Raw genomic sequence first — 15,699 nt, 5'->3', positions numbered from 1 at the left:
GAAGATATACTACACAATTAATGTGCATGTGAAAAGATCTTTTCAGCTTGTCAAACCGCACAAACATTAGCTAATAGGCTCTTCAGATGTGAAACTTACACAAACTTTTTTTTAAGAACAAACATCTATTTGACAAATCTTAACCCTTGTGTTGTCTTCGGGTCAAATTGACCCGTTTTCAATTTTTGTTTTATATCAGAAAATATGGGACGTAGAAATAAGCGCTGAAAATGTGTAGAAGAAAAATGTAACAGGACAAAACGTTGGAAAAAGCAAAAAAAAAAAGGTTGACGGAAGGACAACACAAGGGTTAAGAATACACTGATGATAAACCTCTTGAGTACCTGGATTGTAATCTGCCAGATCAGGAGGCTCGCTGGGCTGCTTCAGATCTGGGTTTTTCTGTAGGGATGTCCCATTGGGAGGACGCGGGAGGCAGGTGGGAGAGCAAGGCCCACGCTGGTCCCCGGGGAGGAGCTGGTGAGGGGAGGGATCAACAAACCTGAAATATTTAAATTTTATTTAAATACTCTACTTGTGAAATTAAGAAAAAGAACAATATATGTTTTTATTGTTAAAAAAACAAAACGTATATTACATATTTACATTGTGGACCTTGAAGAAACATCCTTGTACAATAATGACTTCCAAAACAATGCAATTAAAAAGGTAGACAAATTAATTGTGAGTGGTGTTTCATGATTTAAATTTATGGTACATTTGAGGCTGGATTCCATTATAGCTATAGTGTGTAGTTTCTGTCGCCCTCAAGAGGACTTCTAAGTAATGACAAACAAACAATAAAACTGTCAGCACGTCCACATGATACAAAACTATGAGATCGCGCACGCGCCCCCACCCCCACTCCCACCACTCCTCCACGCAGTTGCTAGTAGCCAAGAAGGACACAGAGGATTAAAAAAACATGATGGACTCTTCAGAAGAGGTAATTATCTTCACTGAGTTTCTGCGCGGGAAAGTAACCGGACGACACCAGTTGCTGAACATAGCCATACTCAGAAATACAGAGAGTTTTGTGGCGCTGATAGTCTTAATGAGCTTTGTAGCAACTCATTTGGCATTGGCTTGAATGTAACGTACGTTCATTAATATCAAAAAGTTGCTTACTAAAGCTTTAACCTGTGAGGTGTATGTTATATTTTAAATATAAAATAATTTCAAAAATATTTCTCATGTATTAAAAATGAATTAAATCAAGGATTACTGTATATTTTGTAAGCTTTAAATAGGCAGTACTGTTGCACGAGTACTGCACTGAAATGCAATACATTCTACAGGTGTTGCCTTAGATGTGCCCATCCTATGTACTATATATGATTCAGTGTATTGTGTTTTCCATCAAAAATCAACAAGATAATTTTATCACAACGTCCATCGTCCTTTTAACCATACTTCAGTTAGAGGGCAAACATTGCACTTTAATACACAATTGTATTGGTCTGATTCCATATATACAGTGGGGGAAATAAGTATTTGACCCCTTGCTGATTTTGCAGGTTTGCCCACTTACAAAGAATGCAAAAATCTACAATTTTAATCATATGTACATTCTAACAGTGAAAGACAGAATCCCAAAGAAAATTCCAGAAAATCACATCATATGAATTTATTAAAATTGATAACCATCTGATGAGGAAAAACAAGTATTTGACCCCCTGGACAAACACCATGTTAATATTTTGTAGAAAAGCCATTATTGGCCAGCACAGATGTCAAACGGTTTTTATAGTTGGTGACAAGGTTTGTGCACATTTCGGCAGGGATGTTGGCCCACTCCTCCCTGCAGACAGCCTCCAAATCATTCAGGTTCCGAGGTTGTCGCCTGGCAACTCGAATTTTAAGCTCCCTCCAAAGATTTTCAATCGGATTCAGGTCTGGAGACTGGCTAGGCCACTCCAGAACCTTGATGTGCTTCTTCTTCAGCCACTCTTTTGTTGCTTTGGCGGTGTGCTTAGGGTCGTTGTCGTGCTGAAACACCCATCCTCGACCCATCTTCAGCTCTCTCACTGAGGGAAGGAGATGTCGGTCCAGAATTCCACGATACATGGCCCCGTCCATCCTCCCCTCAATACGATGGAGTTGTCCCGTCCCCTTGGCTGAAAAGCACCCCCAAAGCATGATGTTGCCACCACCATGCTTGACGGTGGGGATGGTGTTCTTTGGGTTGTACTCGGTGTTCTTTGCCCTCCAAACACGACGACGAGTTGAGTTGAGGCCAAAAAGTTCTATTTTGGTCTCATCTGACCACATCACCTTCTTCCAGGCCTCTTCTGAGTCGTCCAGGTGGTGAATGGCGAACTTCATGCAGGCCTGTACATGTTTCTTCTTGAGCAGGGGGACCTTGCGTGCGCTGCAGGATTTCAATCCATGACGGCGTAGTGTGTTACCAACCGTTTCTTTTGTAACTGTGGTCCCAGCTGCCTTCAGTTGATTCATCAGTTCCCCCTTGTGGTTTTGGGATGATTCCTCACCGTTCGCATGATCAGGGACACCCCACGAGGCAAGATCTTGTGTGGAGGCCCAGACCGAGGGAGGTTGGCGGTGGTGTGGTGCTTCTTCCATTTCCTGATAACTGCACCGACAGTTGATCTTTTCTCTCAAGTTGCTTTCCGATTCTCTTGTAGCCCATCCCAGCCTTGTGCAGATCAACAATCTTGTCCCTGATGTCCGTAGAAAGCTCTTTCGTCTTGCCCATGGTAGTGATGTTGGATGCTGGTTGTTTGGGTGTTCACAGGTGTCTTTTATACAGGTAACGAGGTGAGGCAGGTATATTTGATGTAGATAATTGGTTCGGATTGGGGCTGTGTCTTAAAGAAAGACTAACTGGCTTGTAGGAGCCAGAATACTTGCTGTTTGTCCAGGGGGTCAAATACTTGTTTTTCCTCATCAGATGGTTATCAATTTTAATAAATTCATATGATGTGATTTTCTGGAATTTTCTTTGGGATTCTGTCTTTCACTGTTAGAATGTACATATGATTAAAATTGTAGATTTTTGCATTCTTTGTAAGTGGGCAAACCTGCAAAATCAGCAAGGGGTCAAATACTTATTTCCCCCACTGTACCCCAGTTTCACACTAAGGCATGATAACCAGTTAGCCGGCAAATAAAGCATTAATTAATCCATCAGGCATTGATGACAGGGGGACAGTTTCATATAGTCTGCGCTAATTCGACACATACTTCGGAAAACATTCACACTGTTTACACCTGTCATCATTCCTGAGTGTCCGTAGGCAAACCTTTACTCGCTTGAATGATGCAAAAGAGATGCAAACGTGACGCGTATTATATAACAATACTAAAATAATAGGCATTTTCTGCTCTGAATTAAAATTTAAAAGCATATGGTATTGCTATTTGAAATCAATAATAGTTTCTGCACAGTACTTCGCTTATCAAGTTCACAAGTACCACAAGACTGATTCTCTGCACTTGGCAATTGATATAAGTAGCAACAGAGGCACTCTAGAGGCATTTTATAATGCATTAGTCTGCATGTACTTTATACACTATGGCCTGTGCAACACAAGCTCATTCATAGCATTTTCCAACCAAATAGTACAAAGTATATGTCTGCACTAATACAGTATATAGATAATAGATCAAGTCTGCTCCTTTTGTCTTTAGTGTGATCAGCTAAAATAGGAACACTGAAGGTCTGTGTTGTAGGGTGGTATAGGGACTTCAATGCTAGAGTAAATCATTAACCCTTTTTTTACACCTCTGTTGCTCATTGTTCCAACATTAAGAAAATCAAGGACACTACTTTTAGATGTTGTAACTCATTGTTAAATACAGAGGATTAATCTAGTAAATGTAGATATTGTTCAGTGACCATGGTAGCTGACACCCCTGCTGTTACTGTAGGTTTGGCCAAGTACTATGCAAGGACTGAATGGGAACCGACAGGAATCCCAGAGAAAATGGCAACGAGGACTTTACAATCGATTTAACATCTAAAAAAAGTAATTACAGCATCTCTCTTCTCCCACTGGACCTTAAATGGTATTTTTTACATTTTATGTTTCACTTATTGAATTCCTTAGCTGCTCTTGTTGGTGGCTATAGCATCCATTAATACCAACGGTCAAGACCAATGAGCCAAGCCAAGGTCTGCTTTCACAGGCCAATTGTCGTACACAGAATCCTGCAGTGAATGCTTTGGCCTACTGCTGATATGAGAACAATCAAGACCAGTGAGGAGCCATGAGCATCTGGCTGCTCAGACCGACAGAAATACTTCATCACATGCTTTGAAGTGTATAGATGAAGGGATGTTTTCATATGGATTGACCAGGGAAATGTGTTGCTGGCCATCCCCAACCTGTAAAACCTCTTCCCAATCATATAACCCACCCACACACCAACAAAAAACTCTTTTATCAGGGTAAAAAATAGTGCTTTCTTTTAAACTGATTATTCTAATTATGAGCTTATAGTCTTGAAGCCATGACAACCAATGTTTAAGTTGATTGTTTCAGATCATCAAAAGGGAGAAAAAAAGATTTGTGAAGCATTTAAATCAGTCATGGCTAAAGTTCTAACAGCTAGTTCTAACAGTGCCAATGGGAATAAAAAAATCAAAAGAGAATACCAGTTGTCTTGTTGAGTAAAGCTAACGGCTTTGTGTGTTGACTGCTGTTGCTGCATATATTATATGCATATATTTGGATAATATAAATATAAATCATCAAACCTGACACAAAGATCCTCAGTACCTGTAATTATCTTGTAAGGAGCATAACAGAGCCAGGTGAGGATTGCTGGAGGAGTCTCGTCCCTGTGGAGCAGCTGAGGAACAGGGATGACAGATACTTCAGGGCTGTCCATCACAGCCTAAATCTAATGGTTGCAGGGGGGCAGTATCTAGTTTTCAAATCAAACATATTAATGCACAGGGCCAGGACTTAGACATACCAGAATAGGACTCATGGGATGCAGCAGGGGAAGAGTTCAAGTCTATCCTTGTCAGAGGAGAAAGGCTTGGTTGCAAAGGGTGGATAGTTAAACAGTCTGTCAGCGTGTCCTGAGTCACATCAGCAGTGGATTTCATCTATAGAGGAGGCACATGGAGCATAAACATAAACAGTGGTGAACAGCATTAACAGTAATGGGATTCTGGAAGAATGTTCCACGTGTGAACTGTATATTTTATATATATAAAATTAATAAATAAACATATTAAATTAGCATTTAACCTTTTGTCTGACAAGTAGGCTTTGAGATTATTTTCTAAATATTGAAGTTTATAAATATAATGATCGCGTCCCCTGTGTCTGCATGAGGAAAGGACAAGGCAAGGGAGTAAAAATATTGCGCTACTTGATGAATATTTTCTTTTTAACTTGATTAAAATATTCCTACAAATTCAGTGGTTAAGTTCAAGTTCTGAAATTGTTTTATTAATGTTACTGTAAGAAATAACTTAACAGGCTTTGTAGTCTATAGCCCACTGTGGTTCGTGATTTATTTTAATGAATAAAAACATTTCAAAAGCATCCCACCCTCTGATTTTTTGTAATGTAGTCACCCTGAGGGGAAAATAAAGCAGGTGAAAGCAAGACAAAGATATCACAAACAACATAATTATGTGTATTTTTGTGCCACCTAGCTCTGTCAGTGTGAGCGAAAGTGAATGTATTGTCATCTGACTGCATACACACCTAGATGTACAATAGGTTAATGAAATTTAAAGTAAATGACATTGGTCTGTCAACAGTTAAGTAGAGGAGTTTGAGAGAGTGAGTTGGAGAGCAAATCACAGAGTATAACGATCAATATTGTCAGCTAATTAGATGAAATTAAACCTAATGTAGCTTTTCTTTTGTTCATGGTTGTAATTTTAAGGAAGATGATGCTGTTTACTTACAATCACCCAGGGCTAGCCTACATCTTTTACAAATCCAGTTTATTTTCAGTGGACAGCTTACACATTCTACGAGTTGCGTAATTGGTATTATTTTTCTCAGTAAAATACATTCTCAAGAACAGTAATTGGAAAAACTTGTGAATTGTGTTATAGCATGCACTGTACCTTCTTCCGTAACTGCCGTTCTTTAGTAGAGTGGGATTTCACATGTTTCCTCAGGGAGCTGGGATCAGTATAACGCTTTGCACAGCCAGGCACCTGGCAAGTGTATGGCTTCTGGACAACCACAGACATACGAAAACTTGTAGGACTCCACATAGAGGCAGACACGCACACATACACAAGCTTTGAAATACCATCCATAATTTTACTTGTTTGTGCATGGTTGCCACTCACTGTGTCCAGGTGTGTACGCTGGTGCTTAGCTCTGTCACTTGAGTTGCTGAAGGCCTTGTGACAGCCTGGGTGCTGACACAGGTAGGGTTTCTCCCCCGTGTGGCTACGCAGGTGGATCTTCAGATTTTCTAGCCGAGAGAAAGCCTTCTTGCAGCCCTCGAACTGTAACCACATATAAACACAGTTAAAGTTGACCAAGCTGTACATTACCACCAGGTTGCCACAGGCCAATAATTGAAGTCATTTACATGTTGGCTGTTGGCTTCATCCAGTGCAATGTCCAGTATAAGCTCTACAAGCTACAAGATGTTACACATCTGGAGCTATGAGCTTATTAGCTGGAAGTTGCTGCAGACAAAGGCCGGCTGACCTCAGTGTGTGGGAGGGAGTGAAAGAGGAAATATAAAAAAGCCTTTGAATAGAAAAACTGGGCATTTAGTCTCTGACACTCAAGTAAGCCCTAACTGCTCACTGCCATGGTTGGAGACTGTGGGTCGTATTATAGGGTAGGAATAAATGACCTATATCGTCGTATGGTTTGGAGGACTTGTTGCATGGTTGACAGGCAAGCAGCTGTGAAGCAGCAAAGCCCTGAGAGGGGTAAACATTTGGGAAAGACAGGTACATTTTAGTTTTATGGCAAGTTTATGTTATTTAGTCACAACTCCTGGCTATTATTAGTAGTGAGCAGTCTTTTTGTATCACTTGTGTCTTCATGTTTGATAATTATACAACCATATTGCTTTTACAATCAATCCATTCCTACTACACTGTGATTATTATGTGAATTTATACTTATAATTTATAACTTTTTTTTCACTTTGGGATGTTGGTGTTTGATGTGCATGTTGGAAACACATGATACAGAGTACATCACACTATGAGGAACAAATATCTACTTGATGATTTCAACACTGATAAATCAAGCTAGAGTGTCATACATAATTGCTTTGAAAGAATCAGTTACGTGTGATGCTTAAATCCCTCTACAAGCACTCTCTTTTTGTGCACACAAGCATGAATATAACACCCAAAATTAAATTGTTACCGTTTTGATCACAGTCATGTTCCTGCCCTCTTTTGACAAGTAACTCTTAAGAGTTCACTATCAATAAGTCAGAACTAGTATATATTATAATCAACCAAATTATCCGAGGCACAAACGTGTAGAAATACATGGTTCGTTCTCACCTATTGTCCTTTTCTTTTCTGTTTTGTATACACTATTTGTGTGACACAGGAACTGTTGTCACACAGATATTGGGATCTTAAAAGTTTTTACACACGGAATCATGAAGCTTTATGCTTTCAAACAATGTATACTTTGACAAAATTGAGTAAGGATTCAACTTTGAGGTTTTGATTGCAACAAAAATGGCAAATTCCATTTCAAACTTAAAAAAAGAGTTATTTTACTCTCCCACTCGTTCACATTTAACACAAATATAATTTAAGTAACACGTTTCTGATGGTTGTGTGTGTCACCAGCAGGGGTCAGTGTTTATACACACATCACTGTATTGTCATCTGTGTTTTGAATCCTTCATCTTGCATCACCTTGACAGCGGCTGGTAGCTATCAATTACAAAACAAGTCACTTGTAGTAGACTATTCCTAATACATTCAAAGCAAAGCTCAGACTGAGACACCATTTAATAGCATCAGACAGGCCCTTGCACTTGTTCTACTTCTTGGGCTTTGGGAAAAATATTATCCAAACCAACAAAATGTCTTTTTTTTGCAGTATAATGCGACCACAGTGACTTCACTGTTAAAATATGTCTTTCTTCTTGTGTAGGGCCAGGACTTTACTCTCCCCTTCCTGTTCACAGGGGGTAGGAATGTCTTTACTAAGCCTTATTGAGAAAACACACAGACCATGTCCAATTCTTTTTTTTTCACCAAGACTAGATTTCTGACATACTGATACCTCTCAGTCATCACCGCCAAAGCCAAAATCTAAATCAAAATGTCTCTGCCCATTAATAGCTAACTAATAACATTCCTCTGCATTCCACATAGAAATACTTGCCTTTCTTCCCATAAACGACACAGCTAATTTCTGACATCTATTCTCAAACACCATCCTGCTTCCGCGATTGAACTAGGAAATAAAGATATTTTGTTAAGCAAATCTATTTGCATTTTTTATTTTTACAATTTCATGTCATGACAATTATTCTTTGAATGCAATAAGTATGGTGGTTGTATTCTGGAATTTTTTTAAAAGCATAAAATCTAGGGTGACCAGTGCTGAATATGAAGATTTTTTGGAATTAATTAATTGGAATTCAAACAAAACGGTAGAAATGAGAAATGACAAAGACATTTCACTCGGGCCCTTTCCAATTCTGGTCTATTACAATAAATGCTCCTTCATAAGGGGATGCCCTTGCAAAGTTGACCAATCATAAATATAATCTAAAGAAAAGAATTAACAACAGACCCCTCAGCTAGAATACCAAAAGAAAAACAGCACAGACAGAGATAAATAGTCTCTCAGAAACAAAGTGGTCAGACAAGTGAGAACCAGCATAAAGCTAAAATACTGCCAAGACTTCAGGACTAGCCAGTGGTGTGTAACTGTGTAACTCTGCTCTCTCTCTCTCTCTCTCTCTCTCTCTCTCTCTCTCTCTCTCTCTCTCTCTCTCTCTCTGTCTCATAAAGCTCTCATAAAGCGCACAGGGCTTTTTAGTTTTTCGCGGGGAGCGTTTCGGCTGAAAAGAAAGCAGCATGGTTCCTCAGTGTAGATCAGTGTTACAGCCAGCTTCTGACAGGTCCTGGCAGGTACTCATGCCCTGGCTGAACAATGACAGCTGCAGTCTGTGCCAACAGAGTCTGTCCAATGCCCAGTCTTCGCCTGAGGTCAATTCACTCTGGACTCTGCTCTTCCCTGTTTCACCAGTGATATTTCTCCCCTCTTTGCTCTTTTTGTTTCACCTGTTTCCTTATACTGTATATTTTTCTGTCTCTAGTTACTTCTACATTCATGTAGGTGTGTTACATGAGAAATACTATTTTTGCCACATCTACTCAAAGTGTGGGAAATGTGTAGCAATCGTTCAGTAATTGGTACCTAAATGTTAGAAGACACTAGTACATGGGACTTTTCATGTAACTGAGAAGGGGGTTTAGAGTACTGGAACAATGAACGGCTATGTTAACTAATGCAAAATAATGATAAACGCTGTAATGTGAAAGTTTATTCCAGACACTAAAGCATTATCCCTGGTGCTAAAACCAACGTTAGTTTCCTCCAAACAATTGTAGGGATGTTGCTTAAAATGTTGTCAAACCTGAAATCTAATAAGCTTGCTTTCAATGGCATTAGCAAGGCTTGAATTACAAAATGCTAATGTAGGGAACTGTAGTGGATTAGAAAGAAACTAAGGTTTTATTTTCACATTATGCAAATGCACTGATTGATCACAGCAAAAATAATGCATACTGAAAGAAGATGAAGTACACTTTGACCAACTTTGCCAAAACATTTTTTCATTACAACTTCTTTTTTTGTATTTTCTTTTTTCTTTTTAGCATTTTTAGTGTTGGAGTGGTAATAGAATGCATGGCAGCCACAATGCACAAGATAATAATTCCAAAGAGCAAGCAATTTCTCCACTACCCGAGGAGCAATTAGCAAAATGGTAAAGCACATTATGATATTAAAAATGATCTAAACATCTAAATTAACGTGCTAATTGACAATGGCTGTACAACTCTCTTGAGATTTAAGTTCACACTGTGCTTTTAAAACCTTGTGTTAAAATCACAGTGACAGACGAAAACAGCCTGCTGACTCAAGGATATGTTAAACTGCTGAAACATCATTAAACAGATTGTAAGATGACAGGCACAAGCCTGGGCCTGCCCTATATGTTCACTTCGTAACAAGAGCTACATCATTGTTCTGCTACAGGCTCACACTTCAATTATCATGCATCAGTTTATTAATTTGCCAATCATTTCCTAAGAACAACTGGGTGCTGCAGCTTTTAGCTTTTTCTAACTGTACTGTGAGATTCAGAGTTTTTATATCTAGCATTTCTATCTTTAAAGAACAACTTTTCAATCTCAGAGGGAGTAGATGTAATCAATGCACATAGGCTACTCATGCAAAGATCTATGAAAATGCTCATGTACAGTTAAGAAAGAAAAAGCCTGCACTCTTGACATAATGTTCAGACTCAACCACCACCAACACCAAAATGTCTCATTGAAGTGCAGGAAAGATAAGTCAAGTGTGCTACCCTTTTCTGTCTTTACTCAGAATTAGCCTGTACTATAATTTACAGGACCACAAAAACATGTGCCACTTTGTATCAAATTAGTTTTTGGCAACGGGCTGTGACCATGAATACTTTCTTCGTTATTATTCATGGAACACAGACCCATCCAAGGTTTGTAGCCCCATGGCAACAGAGCGGGCTTCAACTAATAAGTGAGTATTTTGGTACAAAAGGTCGACTGCAGGTATGCATGCCGTTAATAATTGACTTGTTAAAAGCAGCGACATGAAGCATGTTTTGCGAGTGGTTTGTCAATTACTCATTTAAGTCTCAACTATTTTCCCAGTGGGAGTGAGAAAAAAACAAAGGAGGGAGTTCAGAGCTGTGTACAATCCATGCATATTTTTAAAGCCATGCTAGCTGCATGAGTCAATGGAATTGCAATGTCGGTCTGGCTGTTGGTTGGTTGGTCGGCCCTGCGCTTTGGTCTAGACATAAATATCTCAGCAACTATACTGGATGGATTGACCTGACATTTGTTTCAGACATGTATAGTCCCCACAGGATCAATCCTACTGATTGTGGTGATCCTCTGACTATTCTTCTAGCACCACCAACAGGTTGTCATTTTTGGCTTTTCGTGAAATATCCTATACCCTTTGGAAGAATTGTAATTACTTTGGTAATCCCCTGACACATATAACGCCACTATTAGGTTAAAATTATTATTGTCCAATATACTGGTTTATATCGAAATACTTGCAAAGCTAATGCCTTTCCAATCAGCCTCTGCCTAATTTGTTCATTAGCAATCAATCAATCAATTTTATTTGTCACATGAAATCGTATAGGGTACAATTCCAGTGAAATGTAACATGGTGAACCTGATAAACCTGCACCTGCTTTAACATCTGCATATCGGCATTGTTTATTTGAGCATGTTTGCATGCTGACATAAGCATTTAGCTCACATTACTGGTGTGCCTCAGACAAGCTTTAGACTATTTCTAATATTATCACGTTACATTTAAAACTTGTCATTCCCCCCTCTTGCTCCCCTTTCATGTCTTCAGCTGTACTGTCAAAAATAATAATATATAATAATAATAATAATAATAATAATAAAAAAAACTAATAACCAAACTAAAGAGGCATCATTACATTGCAACACATTGGAAAAAAACTAGATCATCCATCTTGGACAAACAAAGCCACTAGTTCATCAATAATCCACCCCATGGATAAACGCCAACTCTTTGGCCACAGATGCAGACCTGTAGAGAGCCAGACTATGGGGCATCACCTTCCCAGAACGATGGCCAAGTTTGTCAGACGGTGGCCTGGCAAGCCCCCTGCTACTGACAGGCCCAGTAGCTACCAGAAAGCCATGGTGCCATGCCAAATCTAAAGTGCTAGGCATCCTTTGTGCTGATTTAGTAACTACATAATTGAGTTAACTCCCATGTCAATTATCACAGAGCCCCGCTAATTACCCAATAGCTAAAGTTAAGAGGAGAGAGAGGTGATATTTTGTATCTAAACCTTGGCCATAAACACAGAGCACATGAAGGCATTTGCCCTAAAAGGGCTTTTTTCCCCCTGCAGCCTGAGGCTTGAAAGCCTTTAACTAGATACTGTGGCTTTGAATGAAACAATGAGCATTTAACTCAGTGAGCCCCTGGCATTCATCATGTTCCTGCTTTGACGGCATTGACTCATTCTTCTCATAAATTGGTAAAAAGATATTGATCTGACTGAGAGAGAGAGAGAGCTGTGTTATCTGTGTATTGTTGGGAAGAGATAAGGAATCTTCTTTCTAAGAGGCAGAGAAATAAAGTATGAAAATAGACTTCTGTTACATGACAAGAGACACAGCTGTGATCGGCATGGTGTACCGTGCACTTGTTGGGTTTTTCTCCTGAATGGACCCTCATGTGGATAAGAAGCTTGTATCGGGCATTGAAGGGCTTGAAGTTGCGTGGACAGCCCACCCAGTGGCATGTGAAATCCTCAGCCTTCCGCTGGTCCACATGTTGCTTTTCTATGTGCCTTACCAGCTCCTCCCTTTGGTCATAGACTGCACTGCAGTCTATCCACCTGCAGCTGTGGGCCCCATAGTCCTCCAGCTCTCCTTCTTCTTCCTCCAGCATAGGGACCTGCGGTAGAAAGCTCACCCCATGCCTGGGATGAACCGTGGGAGCGTGTGTGAGAGGGTCCTGAGAAGGAGGCTTTATTTTACAGTGTCTTGTAAGGTGGTTGTGCTGGTGTGAGTGGTAGGGTGGTGGAGGCCCATGTAGAGTATCAGCTTCTTGGATAGTAGTCAGCATGGCTGGCTGAAACTGTGGAGGTGGCAGCAGGTTGATGATGGTTTGGCTGCAGCTCTCTGAAGTCTTCTCCAGTGCCCCTCCTTCCTCTGGGAGGCACTGCTGGTCCACCACCATGTTAGCCATCTGGCTCTCCAGACCCCCTCCCTCTTCAAGCATCTGCATACGACCATAATCTGTGTGTGGGGCCGAGGCCTGCGAAGAGCCTGGCATGCTGTAGGAATGGGCGAAGGGGATGCAGCGGCCTCTCACGCCCAGGAAGTGACCGTAACCCTCAGATTGGACAGGTGAGAGTGTGGGGTGGGAGGCTGGAGAGATCCGAGAACCATTGATATAAGCAACAAGTGAAGTCGGTGAGGTGCGTATGATGGAGTTGAAATCAATACCCATGACATCCGACAATGGCGACATGGAGAGAGCTCTCTTCTTAGCACGAGACTGTCTGGGGCTTCCGGCATCACCTGCAAAGAGGTACGAGGGCAGGGAGGCAGAGGTGCTAGTGCCACCTGATATGGTTGTGCCAGACATGGCCGTGCCGGGAGGAAAGCTGGGCTGCTCACCTCCCTCACTGGCCTGCGTGGAGCACTGAGGTAGACCCAGCGGAGGAAGCACCCGGTAGCCATACGACCAGTCATGTCTGCCACTAAACATTGACTGTGTTTCAAACAGACTAAGGGTAGTGGATGCCAGGGACTCTCTGGACTGTAAGGATCTGAAACAGATTGTTGTTATCCACTTTAGTATCACTGATCACAAGGTTTAGTGAGCTCATCATTTCATACTGTTATTGATATTGCCCACCTGGCATCAGTGTGGGGAATCTGCACACTGTGTGGATGTGATGGAGGGTGTTGTGCTGACTGCCCTGCAGTACACCGTTGGCCTTTGACAAGGGTCACAGGACTGCTGGTTACTGTCAGGTTAGCAGTGGCTGGCTGACCAAATACTTCCATGGTAGGCCCAGACACAGAACAACCTGCTGGACACAAGCCCAAATCCATATACAGAATATCAATATGGGAGATTCCTTATTAAAGTATAAAGGTTACAGCAAAGCAACAACTTTTATCCACATTCAATAAATCCCCCCCAAAATTATACATAATATAACACAACTACTTGAAAAAGACATTAACAACTGCACAGAGAACTGAAATGCATCACATTAAGTCTTTAAGCTTTAACTAAGGTTTATACAGCAGATTGAGGAATTTCCCTTGCCAACCTGACACTTTCTGCTCTGTTAATCACTAATGAGCTTTTCACCTCCTTCCACTTTTCCTCTGTAGAAATTGTAGGGTCAAGCTTTATGCTTGGTTAATTATCAATAAATAAGAACAAAGACGTCTAGCAGGAAGACAGTCAGGTTGTGAAGAGCACACTGCGAATAAGTGAAGTATGAAGCTGTGGATAGTAAATTAGTGTGGTTTTGTATACAACATCATTCTGTCAGACTTATTATTTTATGGGAGGTGTGTAGTCAGAGTTTGTATAGACCCGGAATACTGCAGTATTCACATACTGAGTAAAGTCACACCTGCATTTTGCTCACACACCTTTGTTTGTACTTTTGAAGCTGTTGTTAAAGGAGCAGCGTCCCGTCTGTATGGTGGTTGTAGGATGATAAGTAGGCACTTGCTCGTGTGGGGATGCAGTTGAAATGTTTATATGTTTGCCGTTGGTCAACACCTGTCTGCGGAGGCTTAGGGTTGGCAGGACAACATGGCTTCCACTCTGTTTTTCAGAAGCAAAGGATTGCATGGCACCCCTTTTCACTTTCTCCATGCTCGACGAGGGACTAAGATCGGCCCGTTGTGGGAAAGACATAGGTATCCTGATGGACTGGGTCTGGTGTCCTCTGATCATACTTAGTGACGGGGACACGCTGCAAGGAGACACCAGGAGCTGACAACCCTTTCCACTCATGGCTGAAGCAAAGTCTTCAATAGTTCTGAGCTTATGAGGAAGTTGTTTCAAGTAGCTGCAGTTTGCTAAATTTGCTTTACACAGGATATAAAAATCCACTGCTCATACCTAGGAAATGATTAAAAACAACAAATCAAATAAAACATTACGGTTCCAAAATAAAGAGTACATTTAAATATGGAGTTAAAACAGCAAATGTGACATTAAACAAACCTCAACCTCAAACCTGTAGAAAACAATTCAACCACAAACAACTTAAAATTGTACGAATGCCTATACAAAATATAAAAATATTATTCATAAGAAAATATATTTCATTAAAATATCAGCATAATGACTGAGCATTAACATGCCATGGTATCAGCATCATAAACATACTGATACCACTTTTAAAGTTAAAGTTTCGTCTACAAAAATCTGTACATTCTCTAAAATCTATGTAGCCTAAACAGCAACTACTAAACTTAATCTATTCGGAATTTAATCTAAGAGGTGTTTATAAGTGTATCCTTAAACATTACAAAATATGACCTTTTCAGTCCAGCTTTTCACCATAGCCTACCTCTATTGTCAATCCCACGTTCACTTACCTATTGCTGTTGTCGCAAACACTTTCCCCAAAGTTACATGTCAGAATGAATGGCTCCTTCAATCCGCCGAGCTGTGAATGTTATCTGGATGACACCAACTGCCGTGTTGCTCCCAGAGTTTGTGATGGCTGTGCACTGAGCAGAGAAGTCAAGCCTTTGAGGAATCTTTGAGTTTGAACCGCCGCGTCCCACCTCACTCCTCTGTTGTTTCCAGGAACTTCTTTTCTCTCACACGCTAACCCCTTTGCCCTTGACTCGGTTTATGTGAACGACGTCATTTTAATAGTAAATAATTAAAGATTTTTTTTTTGTTAGTTAGTTACTGGTCTCCTACTGGAGCC

General features: G+C 40.5%; 1 protein-coding gene across 4 annotated transcripts in view; it reads right to left on the bottom strand.

The window, feature by feature from the left end:
* Positions 1-15,699, bottom strand: part of glis3 (GLIS family zinc finger 3) — a 17,476-nt gene extending 1,777 nt beyond the window's left edge. The window contains exons 1-9 of one of the 4 annotated variants that reach the window (XM_028601724.1): positions 15,359-15,699; positions 14,399-14,876; positions 13,644-13,821; positions 12,414-13,554; positions 6,290-6,451; positions 6,059-6,169; positions 4,942-5,077; positions 4,743-4,815; positions 345-502 (exon numbers count right to left, since the gene is read on the bottom strand). In XM_028601724.1, coding sequence (XP_028457525.1) covers positions 345-502; positions 4,743-4,815; positions 4,942-5,077; positions 6,059-6,169; positions 6,290-6,451; positions 12,414-13,554; positions 13,644-13,821; positions 14,399-14,768 — 2,329 coding nt within the window. In that variant the 5' untranslated portion in view covers positions 14,769-14,876; positions 15,359-15,699. The remainder of the gene's footprint in view (positions 1-344; positions 503-4,742; positions 4,816-4,941; positions 5,078-6,058; positions 6,170-6,289; positions 6,452-12,413; positions 13,555-13,643; positions 13,822-14,398; positions 14,877-15,358) is intronic. The other 3 variants (XM_028601725.1, XM_028601726.1, XM_028601727.1) reach the window with 3 other exon arrangements.

Source organism: Perca flavescens, chromosome 16 (assembly GCF_004354835.1).
Source record: "Perca flavescens isolate YP-PL-M2 chromosome 16, PFLA_1.0, whole genome shotgun sequence".
NCBI lineage: Eukaryota > Metazoa > Chordata > Actinopteri > Perciformes > Percidae > Perca > Perca flavescens.
The sequence above is the reverse complement of the archived record's forward strand: the minus strand, read 5'-3'. Positions and strand labels throughout refer to the sequence as shown.